This window comes from Chelonoidis abingdonii, chromosome 9 (genome assembly GCF_003597395.2).
Source record: "Chelonoidis abingdonii isolate Lonesome George chromosome 9, CheloAbing_2.0, whole genome shotgun sequence".
Classification (NCBI taxonomy): Eukaryota; Metazoa; Chordata; order Testudines; family Testudinidae; genus Chelonoidis; species Chelonoidis abingdonii.
In genome coordinates, this window is record NC_133777.1 from 10,145,176 (window position 1) to 10,163,295 (window position 18,120).

The window sequence follows — 18,120 nt, forward strand, 5'->3', positions numbered from 1 at the left end:
ATTGGTCCTCTGGTCAGGTGTTTGGTTCCCTTTGTTAACCCTTTACAGGTAAAAGAAACATTAACCCTTAGCTATCTATTTATGACAATTATGTTAAATGTCCACCCTGTATGTCAATCATTTTAATTTTGAAAAATAAGACTGTAGTAGAGCTAAACTGCCAAAGGGTACTACATTATATCAACACATACAATCATTTGTGGAACATAAAAGGTGGGATTTTCAGAAGTACAATGTTGGACTAACTCTGTTCCCACTGAAGTCAATGGGAGTTTTACAAACACTGCACACTTTTGAAAACCTAAACCTATACTTAAATATTAGTGAGCAGGCTGTTAACATTGAATCGCATGGGCAAAATATATTTTTGTACCTGTTTGGCAACACACAGGTAAGCCACAGGATTGGCCACAAAGTATGGAATGAAAAATATTCTAGTAACATTAAACTGTGTTTTCTATTTTTATAGCAAAACAGAGTAAAATAATGCCTCTGAAATGAGAACATAATACATAAAATACAGCACACAACACCATTCTGAGAAGCCAAATAATAATGCAGAGAGGTCTTGCAATAGCAAGGTGAGCTTTAATGTAGTAAAGTATTGGTTAAGAAATAAAGGTAAAAAGCACACTAAAAGAGAAGCTCTTTCCCTCCCAATTGTATAGCCCAGTGGGGTCAATCCTGTAAGGTTCTGTGCACTAATTCCCACTGAAGTCAATTAGAGTTCCAAGAATGGAGCATTTGACAGCTCAAACCATAGATCAGCAGAAGACTATGGAAGCTCTATTTAGGACAAAATATTTTATTGTAATAGCTATTTAATAAAACACACATTGCTAACTAATTAATTAACAATATAGTGTCTACACATAAACATAGCTAGATATTTCAAGCCTCCAACTTAAGAAATGCTTGGCAGCACCCTAGGGTAGCGGTTCCCAACCAGGGCTACATTTACTCCTGAGGGTATGCAGAAGTCTCCTAGGGGGTACATCACCTCATCTAAATATTTGCCTAGTTTTTCAACAGGCTACATAAAAATCACTAGCAAAGTCAGTACAAACTAAAATTTCATATAGGCAATGACTTGTTTCTACTATTCTATATACTATACACAGAAATGTAAGTACAATATTTATATTCCAATTGATTTATTTCATAATGATATGGTAAAAATGAGAAAGTAAGCATTTTTTCAGTAATAGTGTGCTGTGTCACATTAGGATTTGTATTAGGGCTGTCGAGCGATTAAAAAAATTAATAGTGGAATTAATCGCACTGTTAATAATAGAATACCATTTCTTTAAATATTTTTGGATGTTTTCTACATTTTCAAATATATTGATTTCAATTACAACAGAATACAAAGTGTACAGTGCTCACTTTATATTTATTTTTATTACAAATATTTGCACTGTAAAAACCAAAATAAATAGTATTTTTCAATTCACCTAATACAAGTACTGTAGTACAATCTCTTTATCATGAATGTACAAAAAATAAAACTGCATTCAAAAATAAAACAGTGTAAAACTTTAGAGCCTACAAGTCCACTCAGTCCTATTTTCTGTTCAGTCAATTGCTCAGAAAAACAAGTTTGTTTACATTTGCAGGAGATAATGCTGCCCACTTCTTGTTCACGTCACCTGAAAGTGAGAAAAAGGTATTCACGTGGCACTGTTGTAGCCAGTGTCAACGATATTTACATGCCAGATGTGCTAAAGATTCATATGTCCCTTCATGCTTCAACCACCATTTTAGAAGACATGCATCCATGCTGGTGACAGGCTCTGCTCGATAACGATCCAAAGCATTGCAAACTGATGCTATCTTCATTTTTCATCCTCTGAGTCAGATGCCACCAGCAGAAGGTTGATTTTCTGTTTTGGTGGTTTGTGTTCTGTTGTTTAGCATTGGAGTGTTGCTCCTTTAAGACTTCTGAAAGCATTTTCCACACGTCATCCCTCTCAAAGCACTTCAGATTTGTAAACCTTCGGTAGAGTGCTGTAGCTATCTTTACAAATCTCATATTGGTACTTTCTTTGCGTTTTGTCAAATCTGCAGTGAAGGTGTTCTTAAAATGAACAACAGGTGCTGAGTCATCATCCAAGACTACTATAACATGGAATATATGGCAGAATGCAGGTAAATCAGCTGGAGACAAACAATTCTCCCCCAAGGCGTTCAGTCACAAATTTAATTAATGCATTATTTATTTAACAAGCGTCATCAGCATGGAAGATGTTCTCTGGAATGGCGGCCGAAGCATGAAGAGGCATACATATGTTTAGCATATCTGGCACATAAACACCTTGCAATGCTGGCTACAAAAGTCCCATGCAAATGCCTGTTCTCACTTTCTGGTTACATAATAAATAAGAAGTGGACAGTATTATCTCCCATAAATGTAAACAAACTTGTTTGTCTGAGCAATTGGCTGAACAAGAAGTAGGACTGAGTAGACTTGTAGGCTCCAAAGTTTTCCATTGTTTTGTTTATGAGTGCAGTTATGTAACAAAAACGACATTTGTAAGTTGCACTTTCATGATAATGAGATTACACTCCAGTACTTCTATGAGGTGAATTGAAAAACACTATTTCTTTTATCATTTTTACAGTGCAAATATTTGTAATAAAAAATAATATAAAGTGAGCAGTATACACTTTGTATTCTGTGTTGTAATTGAAATCAATATATTAGAAAATGTAGAAAAACATCAAAAAATATGGAATATATTTCAATTGTTATTCTATTGTTTAACAGTGCGATTAAAACTGTGATTAATTTAGATTAATTTTTAATCACTATTAATTTTTTTAGTTAATCGCATGAGTTAACTGTGATTAATCAGTAGCCCTAATTTTTATGTCTGATTTTGTAAGCAAGTAGTTCTTAAGTGAGGTGAAAGTTGGGGTACTCAAGAAAAATCAGATTCCTGAAAGGGGTACAGTAGTCTGGAAAGGTTGAGAGACACTGCCCTAGGGCACTATGACCATAGGAAGGAAAGTATATTGTGCTACTGAATGACTATTAAATCAACTGCTTGAACTAATTAGTGATAAGAGCTTCAGCAGAGCTAAGGAGAAACTTTGCAAGAGTCCCATGGTACTCTCTGGGGTTTTATGTGGGATAATGTGTACAATTATAAACGTAACCAATATGAGTCAATGGCCACATTTCTCTTATTAGTGATTAAAGGGGTATTTCAAGTTGGCAATCTAGTCAATTAAAAAAAAAAGTTAGTTAAAAGCAATTCCAGATATTACTCCTGATCATTTTTGCAGTTGTAATATCACACTGTGCTGCATTTAAAGTGTTTGTCTCCATCCCGTTACTGAGTGAAAAACTCATACAATAAGAAACTGACTAATTCACTAGATGGGGGAACATAAAACTGCCTATACATAACATGCCATAAAAACACTTTTTCTTTAATCTCTTTATTTTATAACCACCTTTGTGAGTTTCTGGTAACAATATGTGAAGTGCTCAGAAATATGACGTAAATTTATAGTAAAAATCTGTGTATTCATATTTTTTTAAAAGACTCCATCACACACATGCAATATAAACAAGCCAAATCCATTTTCAGAGCAGCCTGCCCCAGCTTCAAGAAAACAAGCCCTTTTCCACCCAGCATTAAAACAGTCAATCTGAGGCAGCAATGCACATGCCAAGAGGAAGAAACTTAGATGCTTTGAGAAATTTTACATCAAAAATGTAGGTGCTTAGTAAGATTAAGTGCCTACAGACTTAGATAACAGCTGAATGAGGGTGGTTTGTAGGTCGCAGTAGCACCTAAATCTTGGCTTTAGACATCTAAGCTCTTTGTGAACCTGGGCCAAATACACCTCCCAGTGCTCTCTTTCTCTTCAATTTAATTCTATCAGCCAATCTTATCCCAACAAGTGCTAAGACCACCTCTAGATATGTTTAAAAACCTTTTCTATTGCCTTCTGGTAGCTCATGCACACAATTGGAGTCAGACTGATAGACTACGTTATGCTCTTATGTATTGTTCGTAATTTTCAAGGGCATGGCACACCATGGATAGGCTTTTCCATTCTTATGACTGAGCAGCCAATGTAAGAATTGATTTCCAACCACTTAGAAAGTGGAGATGATACTAACCAAAGTATACATTGGGTCTTATAAAATCTGAGTCACTTTACCTTAATAATAATGGCACATTTGAAGATTATAAAATTTATCTGCATCTAAAAACTACTCCTCAGAATCTGTGGACTGTATTAACTATTCTGTTTACCGTGTTTGATTTGACAGCTTTTTTAATTTTTGGAAAAGACTTATTTTTACAGCAAACTAAAACAAATATTATAGAAATGACACTGTTGAAATTGTTCAACAATGGATTAAAGGATCCCAGAGTTGTAAATTATGAAGAAAAATTAGCTGTATGAAGAAAAATAGCTATAGCTGGGATTAAAAATAGAGCTGGTAGCAGTCCCTGTTAAGAAGGTTGCCCAACACTCTTTTTTTCAGTTGCTTAGAACTCTGCCAAACTTTAACCAACTGGCTGGTCTATTCTATGTTAGCTGTCTGCCTCAGGCTGATTTTTTTGGGGGGTGGGTAGTGGGGGTGGTAAAATTTTAGACAAAATGTTTCAGCGGTTTCTGAAAACAATGGGGGGGGGTGTCTTGGCCATGTTAAAAAAATCTGGCAGTCTTTTCTGTGAAAAGCTTTAGCGTCCTGGAGCAAAGATGTTAAATAGAACAGATAGATGCTCTTAGTATCAGAGATGTGCCTTTCACTGTCCCCATGAAAATCTGCTCAAATTTTGCCAAGTTATAAGACTTTGATCATCACAATTTGCACATGGATAGTAGAGATTTCTGAGATTGAGCAGCTAAATTCCCCAATAATTCCATCTGCACTGGGCATTATTCAGCCAGCCATTGCAGCTCTGGGCTGCTGCAAGCCATGTAACCTCTATTTCTGGGCATGTGAAATGAGAGCTAGGATACCCTCTCTCATGTGCTCTCAGTGATCCCAGGCTGGGTCCAGGCAGCATAGAGCAGAAAGTTGCCTGATTCAGATCCATTGGACCGGGGTGCAGGGGGGTGGAAGGTTGAGGGAGTATATTGGGACAAGGGGAGAGGCGGATAAGGTGGAGCCAGGCAGACTGGAACTTGCTAGGCAAGGAGACTGGGCCTGAAAGACAGTGAATAGGGGGAAGGAAGTGAGGAAAGGAGGAAAATCAGATCTGAGGAAGAGCCAGGTTGCAGGGCAGGAGAACTGGGACTAGCAGGGGAAGAAGACTGGAACGAAGCGCCAGGGAAGAAGGGGATAGGGGAATGGGACCCTGAGACTGGACAAGGAGCCAGTGGGGATGAGGAATGTGAGCAGGGAGGGGTTAATGGAGGCCAAACTAGGGGAGAAATAGATTGGATGTTGAGCTGGCCGGGAGGATGAGACTGGGAAAGTCTAGGCAAGGAAACTGAGAACAAGGAGCAACTGAGCAAAGAGACAGGGACAGAGATAGTTGGGGAAACAGAGACTGAAACAAGATGTCGTGAGGGACTTGCTGGATATGTAAATTGGAGTCACATGGAGCAAAAGGGACCATTCTTGGGAGAAATGGGTAGAAGAGTTTGTGTGCACCAGAGCATACTCCACTCCAGGGCCTGGAATGAAACCCAAGATTCCTGACTCTCACTATTCCTCTGCAATCTGCAAATATCTGTGAAATCCACTGATAAAGTGTCCCATACCATGCTAGTCCTGATCCATACTGAAGATGACAACCCACCAGTTACCTACTGCTATCAGTTTCTCCATTAGCTCAGGTGACAGGTCTGTGTGGAGGATCTAAAGATTCCAATCCTGCTGAACCATGTGGCTACCAATATGATGTTACTTGACATAATGACATAGGGTCCTGTGAAGGGTCAGAAGCCATACCCACCTCTGACATCCTTCAGAGGGGGATTCAGCCAACCCAATTAATCCCCTAGTTAACTGCTAAGATGTATCACTGATTTAATTAAATAAGGAAGCTAATTAAATAAAGGCTTATGAGGAGACCCATGAGAAGAAAGAAAGTTTTTGAGAAGGGGAGCTCCTAGAGAGCTTGAACTAAGTAGAAGCTGTACTCCTAGAGCAAGGGAGCCTGAACTAATCAGGAGAGAAACCTGATGAAGATCCAGAGAGGAGGTAAGTAATGGACTCAGCTGGGGGACAGATTGGGTCTGATTGAATCTCTCAGCCAGGAAGTTGAGGCTTTGTATTGGACTTTCTGTTAAATAAATTCTATGGGGAAGGTGGTCCAGAATATCTGAAGCTTGTTTGAGATTTGTTTATACTCTGGCTGGAGGAAAACTGAGGTGGGTCTCCTCAGATGCACCACAGCTGACCCCAAGAGAGTGTACATGCCTGCACTGTGGCACAGAATTTTGGTGGGGAGGGTTCAGTGTGCCTTCTTAAAAACCTAGGAAATTAAACACATAAACCCAAGTTAAAACAACATTACTAAGACTGCAAAATCAAGTGTTTAAAAAGTTAGGATATACCAGAATTAAGGTTGCCTGTGCAATCCTAATTCCCCGCCCTCCATTTTATATATGCATTATAACAGTCTTTATTTGCAAGATCACATTCCAATTTTTCCATAAGGGCCCTGCTCATTCATTGAGGAATAAATCAAGACTGCATGGTGAAGGAGACTGTAGATTCCTGCTTCATTTGCTGCAGAAGTTATAAAGGGATAAAGTCAATGAAGCAGGGGATTGCAGGAAACCATTGGGAGAGTCACAATGGTGCCAAACGTGGACAGAAAAACAGGGACTGCTGGGATGTGAAGCGATGCATCACGGGGCGTTGGGACAGGAAGCAGAATGACCCGCACCCTTTCGTCCCCTTCCCACAACCCACGGCACCAAAATGGGACGAGGTGCTCTGTGAGATAGCTGCCCATAATGCACCACTCCCAACAGCGCTGCAAATACTGCAAATGTGGCCACACCGCAGCGCTGGTAGCTGTCAGTGTGGCCACACTGCAGCGCTTTTCCTACGCAGCTATACGAAGATAGCTGTAACTCCCAGCGCTGCACACCTGCAAGTGTAGCCAAGCCCTATGGCCTGATTTGCAAAAGTGATGAGAGCACCTACAATTGAAGTCAATGAGAGCTCCGCTTTGAATCTATGGAGTGTATATAAAGGTAAATAGTCTGAAAAAGCAGGTTCTGGTTCTCAAATTGAATACCCAAAATTAGTGGATAATTTTTACCTCAATCTCTTTCTGCCTCAATTCTTCATCTATAAAATGGAGATAATATTCCCTCACCTCACCGGGGTGTTGTGAAAATAAATAAATATTTGTAAAGCACTCAGATACTATAGTGAGGAATATCGCAGAAAAGTCCATGAGAGAATTCTTTCTGAGTACAATGCAATAAATAACACATAGGGCTACACTTGGACACTGAGGAGAAAACAGTGTATTGAATAGCTTCCCATTAAATGAGCACCATCCATTCTGTGCACTAAAGGAGACAGAAGTCCTGTTTGGAAGAAAAATAGTATGTGACTGTGACACTCTGAACCTCAAAGTAGCATCCTGGAACCTCCATATTCACCACTGTCATATAATTATGATATGTTTTGTACAAAGTATTCCTTGTGAGGTATCATTTTAAAAGTCCTCATATGGTGAACATTAATATTCCGTTGGACTGTATGTGCTATCATTGTATTTGAAGTTATGAAGTTTTGTTATGTGTTTGTTACTGAAATATGTTGTGAGGTTGGGAATACCCACAATCAACCTTTCAGGTACAACAATGGAGTAACCAGACAGCAGTTAATGACTCATTAACACACATCAAGGAAAGAATCCACCATCCCAGAAACTGTATAGAAAGGAGACGTCTCAGAAGGAGCATATATACAATGGACACTGTTTGACTCATGTCATAGCAAAAGATCTTTCCAACAAGCTGGAAGAAACTATAAAAGCGAGGAATGGACATCATCCTTGGCCTTAGTTTACCGCACAACTCAACACCTGGAAAGAAACACATCTGAAGAATAAAGACTTTGAACTGGGGGAAGGTGGTCCTGGGCTGGAAGGCAGCTCCAGCCTATACATTGAGGATCTGTGACCTGATTGTACCATCTGTCAGGGTGAGACATTGCTTGATTCAAATCCTATATAGTTTGTAAAACTTATACTGCGGATTTATTTTTATTTCTTAAGTAACCAACTGTGATCTTTAGGCTTGCTCCTTATCACTTAAAATCTTTCTGTAGTTAACAAATCTGTTTTTATATTTATCTACATATAAATAAATGTATTTTATATTATATCTAAAACAGTTTGTTTTGGTTGAAGTGCTTGCAAATCTCAGCTCAGTTTACAAAGGCTGGTGTGTCCTCTCCACATCAAGGAGGAGTAGACTGGGTAATGAACTTACACTGGCCATGTTTCTGACCAGTGCAGGATAGTATAGGGGCCATGTTTCTGACCAGTGCAAGAAGGTACAGTTCTGGAATGCAAGGAACAGGAGCAAGGGGCAATTGGCTGGATCCTCTCTATTGTTGGTTCATGAATGGCAGAGAGATCATTCATGTAACTCAGTTGGGTGTGTCTCTTTCTGTGTAAGTGCAGTACCTGCCAGAGATCTGTAGCTTGCCAACAGCAACACAGTGTGAGAGGCAGCCCAGGTTGATGCGACAGAGGGCTCAATGGTCCCACAGTCCAGGTTGCACCCCAGGGACCCCGACACAGTGACCATGTAACTAAAGACTGTCAAAAATGCAAACACTAGGGGAGCAAATTAAGGTTTCATGGGCAACCTTAGCATCAATCTGCTCCTTAAACTATTTTGAAATAGTTAATTTTTCCACATTCTTGCAACAAGCTCTAGTTAGGCAGATACCAGAGCCCCTATAGAATCTCTAATTTCAGTGGGACTCCATTGGCACAAAGCAGGGCAAGCTTTAGGCCTATTCCACCAATTCCCCCGAATCGGGCCCCGCGCCTCAGAGGGCCCCGCATTCTTCCCTGAGAGAATCTCTTCCCTGGCTAGAGGCATCTTTTTAGTTTTTTACTCACTCATAGACTTTAAGGTCAGAAGGGACCAATATGATCAGCGGTGCTCCGGGTCTTCAGCATCACTTCAGCAGCGGGTCCTTCGCTTGCTCTGGGTCTTTGGTGGCACTTCGGCAGCAGGTCCTTCAGTGCCGCTGAAGACCTAAAGCGAGTGAAGGACCCACCGCCAAAGTGCTGCCGAAGACTCGGAGCACCGCCCAGTGAGTACAAGCCCCATGTGTTTTACATGTGTGGGGTTTTTTTCATTTTCTTTTAAGTCATCCCTGCCGGGGCCCCATCGAAACTTTTCGAATTGGGCCCCGCACTTCCTAAAGCCGGCCCTGGCACAAAGGTCATTACAGGAGTAGGGTCTAAAACTACAATATAGTCAGTTTATATTTTAGCTATAGCTGAAATACAAAACTGCCAAATGCATTAAACTCCTCCCACATTTGATCAGAACATGTGTTCTAGAAATGCACTCCTAAGAATGGCAACATTTGAAAAACTGACAGCCACAAAAGCTCAAGCAGCTTGAAGTCATGAGTTTCCCCTAATTTTGGAACACTTTCGTTGTTTTGTAACAAGATCAGATTTTTTTTTTTTAAGTTTCTAGAGTTTTTTGTCACCCAATCCTCAAATGTAAGCAAACATTTATCAGATTATTGCTGAAACTTGTGAGTTAGTCACAGTCCTTAACAGAACCTCCAAACGCTAGCCTATGGGGCCCAAGAAGCCTGTGGATGTGGGTTCTCAGTTATGTTGTGTGTCTGCCATACCAGTAAAAACAAAACCGTGAGGATATTTGGATTTTTGCAAATTCCTTCTCTTCAGTTGAGCAGCTTCCAGTACAACTTGGGGAAGACCAGTGAAGAATTTTACTCACATGAATGCATCTGATGCAAGGGGAGACACTTCCACCTTTCCCCTTCCACCTTTCCCCCTCCCCCACTACCATCAACAGTCCCAACTACTCAGTGCACAAGGGAAAGAAAAAAAACAAGGCAGAACCATCAGACACTGAAGCAATGGCATGATATGAAGATGCAGACATCACAACTTTGTGAGGCAGTTGCGTGATATGGTTTGGGGAACCCCCAAAACTAACTTCACAGTCGATTCCCAAAATCTTACAGTAGGTGTTTGGTTAAGAAGAAAAGCCACCAGCCTTGCTGGTTTCCTTTGAATATCATCACTAGGTGAGGAAGGGAAAACAAGAGGAATAATTTTCTTGTATGTTGAATTTGAAGTTTTATGATAAGTTCATTAAATAGGGCATTTTAAAGCAAAAAACATTTGGGTTTTTTTTCAACATTCTTATCACAAAGTCATCTGAACACATTTGGTTCAAACTTTCCTAAAGAATTTGATTCAATACTGCATCACTCCAGTTTTACACCACTGTAACTGAACTTCACTGAAACCGGTGACGTCAGCATAAAACGGTAACGCAGAGGTGAATCAGACCATAAGACTGTTTGAACTTACACCAGCTAGAACAGTCCCCTATTTTCCAGTGGTCCGAGAGCAGTCAAGAGCATCATACTCTACTCTCTCATGCCCTTTGCTGGACCTACCATGCCCTCTGCACTGATGACGATACAAGAGACATCTGACAATTATCCTAAAAATGTACGAATCCTCAGCTTCTCCTTTAGGACATCTTCACAGTCACTTTGCACCACTACAGTAGTGCATGTTGACTTTAGTGGGGGTTGATGACCTGGCCCTATAAATGCAGTTTATGGAACAATGGCATGAGTATAAACCCCTATTATCACACGATTCCATATGGTTTATGTCATCCGCCTTCCAGTAGTGCACTGAGCAACAAGACCAATATCTATCGTGTGGCTTACATACACTCTCTTCATCCTCCCTCACACTACCGTTAAGGTCTTCTCTCATTAATTTGTCTGCGGCACTTTACTCAAAATATGAATAAATTAGCAAATATGTATGATGCTTAGAATATTAGATTTAAGTTTTTTAGCAAAGTATACAAATGAATCCATTTTAATAAATCTATTTAAATGCACAGGAAGAGGAATTCACACATTTGAAAACTAACATAAATGCTATATTAAGAAAAGGGAACACAGAAGGAAAACGTATTGTGATCTGATGGCCCTCTGACAAATGGCATAAGGCTGTTATAAGACTAAAAATACCTCTCCTAACATTTAACTTGCCGTACCTTCTGCTCTCCAATAAGTTCATCCTCTCATCTGCGTGCCTGTCTTTCTCCTTACACAACAACTATTTATCTCTTAACATAATTTGTTAAGTATCCTTTGCAAGTTCCTCATCCACTTTTTGTATCAAATGCAGTGTACAATTTATTTCACAAGTTTCTTGCACTTAACACGTTTACAAATCCCACCAGATTACAAAGCGGCATTAACAAAAACCATACCCCATGAAAATACATTCCTCAACCATCCATTTCACTGGTTCTATCAAAAGCATAATGGATATTAATGCCACTTTAAATAAGGATTCAGCTTCTTATACAATTTTAAATTATAAATGTGATCAAGTGGCATGAAAAATTACACTTTCCTCTCTGTTAAACTAAGAATCAGACAAGCTTCTCTTTCCTTAAAAATTAAGATACTGTTTTTCTTGTTAAAAGATGCTTAGAGCTTTGCAGTGGTTTTATTTTTTTCAAAATTGCCCCAGTTACAGTCAAATTTTAAAAAGTATTCATTCAATCCTTAATAAAAAGTGAGATCATTTGTTATTAGTATTTAAAGTCACACCCCAAATGTATCTCAGCCTTTAGCAACTTCCAACATATTTAAACAAACAGTAATTCAAATCCTCTAGTAGACATGTCACTATTAAACTCTAATAGCAAAATCCTGTAATGAGCTCTGTTCAATCAGTGGGGCTCTGCACAGTCACAAGGATCCACCCAAGCAGAGTAATTTGCTGGATCAGGACCTTTGTTTTAAATACAGTAGCTACTTGCAGCAGCACTAGTTAATTTAGGAGGTTGTTAATGTAATCTGAAGCCTTTCATCATTTATCTGCTGATCTGAACCTGAAATTCCTAAACAGTGACTAACAGTGGTTACAAATGACTTTCTTATGGCTATTTTATGGCCTATGATAATTTGGTGCTAACTAGTTCATTCCTAATGGGCAAACCTGTCAAAAACCACCACAAGCATTATGGTTGGCAGGCTCAGCAGAAAGACCAAGGACTGAATAGGTACAGAAATTTTAAATTACCCTCTCATCCTTGTCTATCCAAACAAATTCAAGCTCACTAGTGAACCAGCGTAGGAAGGCTTGCACTAATACTGCAAGTTGAAGGGAAGACTTCACTTTCCAGTACTTTCAGTCCTTGTATCTTTCATAAGCACTGGATTCATTTTAAAATAAAAATACACCACAATAAGCCAGTATCACAGTTAGCTATCAATGAAGGTTGAACAGCTAATGAATATAAATGCTTACACCTCCTCTAACACAGCCTAAGAAAATTGCAATGAAAACTTTGAGCAAAGCGTATTGCCAAAATGTTCTATTTGTATGTCTCATCTCTGAATCCTTTGTTGTATATAGATCATCCAGTTGTGGCCAGTACTTTAACTAGTTACAACCACAAAAATACTTTATTGTTTATTTGAAAATATTAAATACTTAGTCTCGATCTTTTACATTCAATTTATTGGGAACCAAACTGATAGTCTATTTCAATGTACCTGGTTCAATTTTCAAAGTGCTGGAACAGTCATTTGTGAAGACTTCAAATCCTAACAGCCATAGGCTTCACATTTAGAATGTTGTCTTTTATTCTGATCAGATAAAAAGATTAGAGGGCCATGTAATACTCTTGTCCATATGACCAACTCATCATCCCATTAGAAACCCTGTGTAGCTGTACCAGAACTTTCATTTTCAAGATACATGAGCTTTTGTCATAAACTGACCTATATCTTCTACAATGTGAATTTTCAATTTGATGTAAAAATGATGGATATATCATACAATTCAGAAAGCATTGAGAACAGCAACCTGTCACTGAATTTAAAATTTATGGCAACCTGTTTGAAGTGCATTGCATTAAGACTGGTACTGTTTCTTATTACATCACATTTTAAAGGGACTACTACTGTGGGCAATGGGATATACCAATCTGGGGCTTCCTCAGTCTGTCCTGTTGAAGCTGTCCCACTGTGGCTAAATAACAAGAGTGATCAGAGCATGGGGACTAGACAAAGGGTTGCTCAGCACCCAGATGGGTGCCCTAACCACTGGACTATAGAATCATTCTCACACACTCTCTCTCTCTTTGGCCCAATGACGGTTCCACTGTAAATAAATGCCTCAATAGTCACTGAGCCAGAGAGAGAAAGAGAATCTGAGATGGATTCGGTAGTCCAGTGATTAGGACACTCATCTGGAATGGGGGTGACCCTAGGTCCAGTCCCCCTGCATCATAATTCATCCCTACTGAAACAGCTTTAGCAGGAGACACTGAGGGAGCCCTACATCAGAATATCCCATAGCTCAGTGGTTAGAGCACTCTCCTGAGCGATGAGGCCCCTGTTCACATCTTTTCTTCCCCTTTGGCAGAGAGGGAGGAACGTAACATGGATCTCCTGCATCCCAGATGAGTGCTCTAACTATGGGCTAAAAGTTATAAGAAGAATGGCAGCACCGGCCGCACCTCCTCCTCCAGCCATCTTGTATGGCGTGAGGCTGGTACTCAACTCATTTTCACAAGAATCACCTTAGAAGCCTGATTCCAATTCATGGATTGCTAAGCAGCCCAGACTCAAGCACCTATCTCCAACAGAAGGATGGGACTCAGCACACACCACTCTCACCACCATCTCCCATTGGCTACTCTAAGCAGGTCCCTGTCTGGCATGCTGGCTTTTGTGGATTGCATTCTAAGGTGCTTATCTCTCCCCATTTTACTGTACAGGGAACCAAGGCACCTAACTCAGCTTTGTGGATCACAGTAGTGTTGTTATTTTCTTGGCATCTAAAAATAAGGGGCCTGGACACTCAGCATTGCAATGCCCAGGGTCCTTCCTGAAGCCCACCCTTTGTTGGTACCTCATTGAATGAATTGTTCATACTTCATTGACTAATAGTTACAAAACCCCATCCGCATGTAGTTGCACAAGTGCTTTTCTACTGAAGAAGAAAGTACTTTATCTTTCTGCCCCCTTGCAGGCCTATTGCTTGTCTAATTATTGCTTTGCCTATGCATTTAATGAACTGATTGTGTTATAACTTTTTTAAAGTTTAGGATAGTTTGTAACACTAGATTTTGTACAAATCCCAAACAAATTCAATAAAGATGTATTTTAATGTGCTTAGTAAGCTCTGAAATACGGCACTAAAAGAAATATTGTTTCAGTATATTAAGTACTACACAAATGTATGTGCATAGTTTTTATTGCAAGATGAAGGTTACTTTTACTATTCACAGAAAATATTTTTTAATGAGTCAATTTAATTGATTCAGGGATCTACATGTAAAACTGGCTCCACTGCTAATCTCAAGAAGTCCAATTTAAACAGACATTTTAAAATATCTGCCTTTCAAAATAAAAGGTCATATTGGTAGATGCCAATCAAGGATACAGAAAAAGAGAAGAAATGTGAATTATAATTTGCAGAGGATTACATTAACTAGATGTAAGTACATTCTGTTTTACTATAACAATAGCCTCTGTTAAGGTTTGCAGGCCTCAGCACAAGTAGTTTGGGAATAGGAATGACAGCATAAACAAAACTTTGAAAAAGAGACAGATTTATGAGGATGGAGTTCGCTATTAAACAGTGGATTAGAACTACTCCATACTCCGCAGCTGAAAATGTTTGAAAGGGTGCAATAGTAAAGGCTGAGTAGACAGATTACAGCAGACTTGGTTTCATAGCCCTCTCCCTCAACATACAGACTATCCAGTTATTAAACTTCAGCTGTAGAGTTCTCCTCTATGTACAAAAACTGAAGAGCTAGTGAGCATCCACACAAACACACCAACAGTTCAAAGATAAGCAAACTGATGCATTCATTTTATTTGTAAAAGGCTAGTTGACAAAATCAGGATATACTGTTTACACTTTAAAAATGAAGTTGGTAAACATCTATTAAATACAGGGTTAAGCAAAACATAGAGGATACTTTATTTTAAAGATGTTTGCAGAACTCATTCCCCCTTTTATGAGATTATTAATTTCTGAGTTTTAATTGCTGACTCGTCATCCCACACTATAGAAATGAACACACTAGTGGAGCACACACAATACACTCAGCAATAAAACACAAAACAGCAAAGAAAGTGAAAGCTGCATTTGTTCAGCATGTCATTTTGCTCAGCCAACCATAATGCTATAGCCTACCACTTATTGTTTACTCTTTCAAAGGATTATTAAGAATTACCCTGCATTTGGCTATTTTTTTAAAGAGGTAAATTTGGATGGAAAGTGATTGCCACTTGATATTTGAAATCGATTGGTGTACTGTGACCTTTCGCTTACAGGAGACTCATTTAACCGCTAGGATCTCTGATTTGAAAATACTCAGATACGAATCAATCGCAGTTCTGTGTCACTTATTTTTTTTTAAACAATCTAAGGAATGAACAAGACTCGACTCGAAGTTCACATACACTGGTACTACTATTTTTTTTAAAATGTGTTTACATGTCCGATTTAGTTCTAGTCGGTGAATTTATGAGTCCGTTTCTCTTGACAGCTTATGTCGGTGCACAATGATTTTTTTTTTAAACTCACACAGAAGTTAACTCTTCTGCTGCCTAAGAGATAACAGAAATGTATGCTTATCTCCAATTAAATAAAAAGGAAAGGTTGTGTGAGGATTAACAGCGAGGTCCCGATATAGCTATTGGGGGTCGAAACGGGATTGAAAGCTAAGAGAATTAGGTAAAGGGGTAAACGCTTGTTCCTATAAAGAATGGGCTGTTTATAAATAAAATACCATTTATATATTAAATACATTGTTAATTACGGTTTCTGAAGTTTGTTCTCTATGGGATTAAAGCAAAGGACTATATCCATGCCAGAACAGGATTTCTACGTCTTAAAAGGCAGATGCAGCATTTCTCTAAACAAAAATGTCTCTGAGCCCTACCTTGTGCCAGTGCTTGCAACATGTGGAGCTGAATCAACAGAAACGCCCACCATCCGCGACAGAAGAAGAAACAGAAGTTTAACTTTATCATCGTCCGGTCTCTCCAGCTATTCCTTCGTGCAATAATTTCTCGATCCACCTTTCTTCCAACTATTATTTCTTCACGGATCCCTAGTCGATCCGACTGCCTGAAGACACTTTTCTCAGCTCTTTGGCCGTTGATCACTCCACACCCCGAGGCCGGTTTCTCTTTGGTGGGTTGAGGACATCGCCCTTTGCCTTCATCCTGAAGTCTGGGGGGAACAGAAACCCCCGGTTTACAGGAGCGGAGGACTCGGTGATTTGTGCTCACTTTGCATGCAACCCGAAGGCAGCACGCCGTGTGCATGACTGTGTTATAATCGCCATCTAAATCGTTGTATCTTGTGGAGGTATTGATTGCACCAAAACAACAAGGCAGAAATGTGAAACACATGTTTCTTTGCACTGTCACAGCCAATCCCTTCAACGCTGAGAGAGTAAATTTATTGGCGTTGGTATTCCAATAAATCTGGATCCTTCATCACATCGCTAGCAAAACCAGAGAGAGATTGATCCATTTAGAGAGCCACCAGCAGAAAATCCAGAGAGCACCTTTCATACCGCAAAGATGACGGAAACTATTCCCACTTGTGATTGTTATGGAGCAGGTTAGTTTTCCGTATGTGTCCCATGCCCCGTTAAACCCCTGCTACAGAAATGTTAAATGCTTGTATGAGTAGAAAATAAACCTAAAACCAAGGGGAAATATCCTACTACTCCTTGAACTAAAGATTTATTTCAGACAATTTCAAGATTAGTCATGCAGACAGAGTAGTCTCAAGATAACCCCCCAGAGCTCCACAATTATATTGATCCGATTTTCCTTTGGCTACAAATCTGTCATCAATATGAGGGTTTGAAGGGTCCTTGACCAGGTAGATTTAGCAGCCCTAGCTGTGATTCCAGTTAGATTTGAAGTCAGCTACAGGCCAGTAGGGGTGTCACTCGAACTCTCACACTCAGCCGGAGGTGGGGGAAACCTCAGTTGATCAGATTTTCCTCCTAGCAGGAAGGTGCTGGTCTGTTTCTTGCAAGGGAACCGCAGTAAAAAACACCTCCAAAAACATGCAAAGAATTTGCTTCTGGTCGGTAGCGAAAGCAACAAAGAAACCCTCTGCTGGGGCGTTTCAAGGAGGAGGACGGAAAATCGCCTGAAACAAGCAGCAACAAGGTGAAATCCTTCCAGTTCCTTTGCTTATATGGACTCCTCCTACGTTCCTTGTTTGTGCAGTTCAGGGCTCCTGGTTCTTCCTGTGTGTCTCTCCCTCAGAGAAGCTGCAAACACAAGAGGAAAAGCTCTATCGGAGCAGCAATAAACCCCTACATAATAAAACAAAACAAAGTAAACGCTAAAGGTTTAACATTTGAAGAAACAGCGGGAATTGCTCCCCCCGCCCCTTAAAGAGAACGGGGGAAAGTTTTTCAGAGGTTTTTCCTCCTCAGTTTTTGTCCTGATTGTTAAAATACAAATAGGAAAAAGCGAATCAGAACCAAAAGTAAAACAAATCACCAAGGAGGGAAACAGATCAAACAAAAATCCTGCCAGCTCCCTCCCTTGCCCGCCACAAGACTGAGCCTGAACTTTCCTCACCTCTCGCTCTGTATCACCTGGTATTCAACCCTACCCCGATCGCCCATACTTCACAACCCCACCCCCACTTTACTGAGTCCAGACACTCATCTCGTGTCCCCTACCCCATCGCCTCCCTCCCTCCTCTCCCACCCCGCTACTCAATCCACATTCACTTCCCCTCTCTCCTCCCCTCCCCATCCAACCATAAATACCCCCATCTCCCCACTGCCCCTGCCTGACCCACACACAGCCCTCCCGGCCCATTCCCCCTCATCCCCTGACCTACACCT

At 40.0% G+C, this 18,120-nt stretch overlaps 1 protein-coding gene across 2 annotated transcripts in view; it reads right to left on the bottom strand.

The window, feature by feature from the left end:
• SDK1 (sidekick cell adhesion molecule 1) overlaps positions 1–17,602 on the bottom strand; it is a 662,005-nt gene extending 644,403 nt beyond the window's left edge. For both annotated transcript variants that reach the window (XM_075069178.1, XM_032767751.2), the window contains exon 1: positions 16,177–17,602. In XM_075069178.1, coding sequence (XP_074925279.1) covers positions 16,177–16,651 — 475 coding nt within the window. In that variant the 5' untranslated portion in view covers positions 16,652–17,602. The remainder of the gene's footprint in view (positions 1–16,176) is intronic.
• Positions 17,603–18,120: the final 518 nt, after the last annotated feature.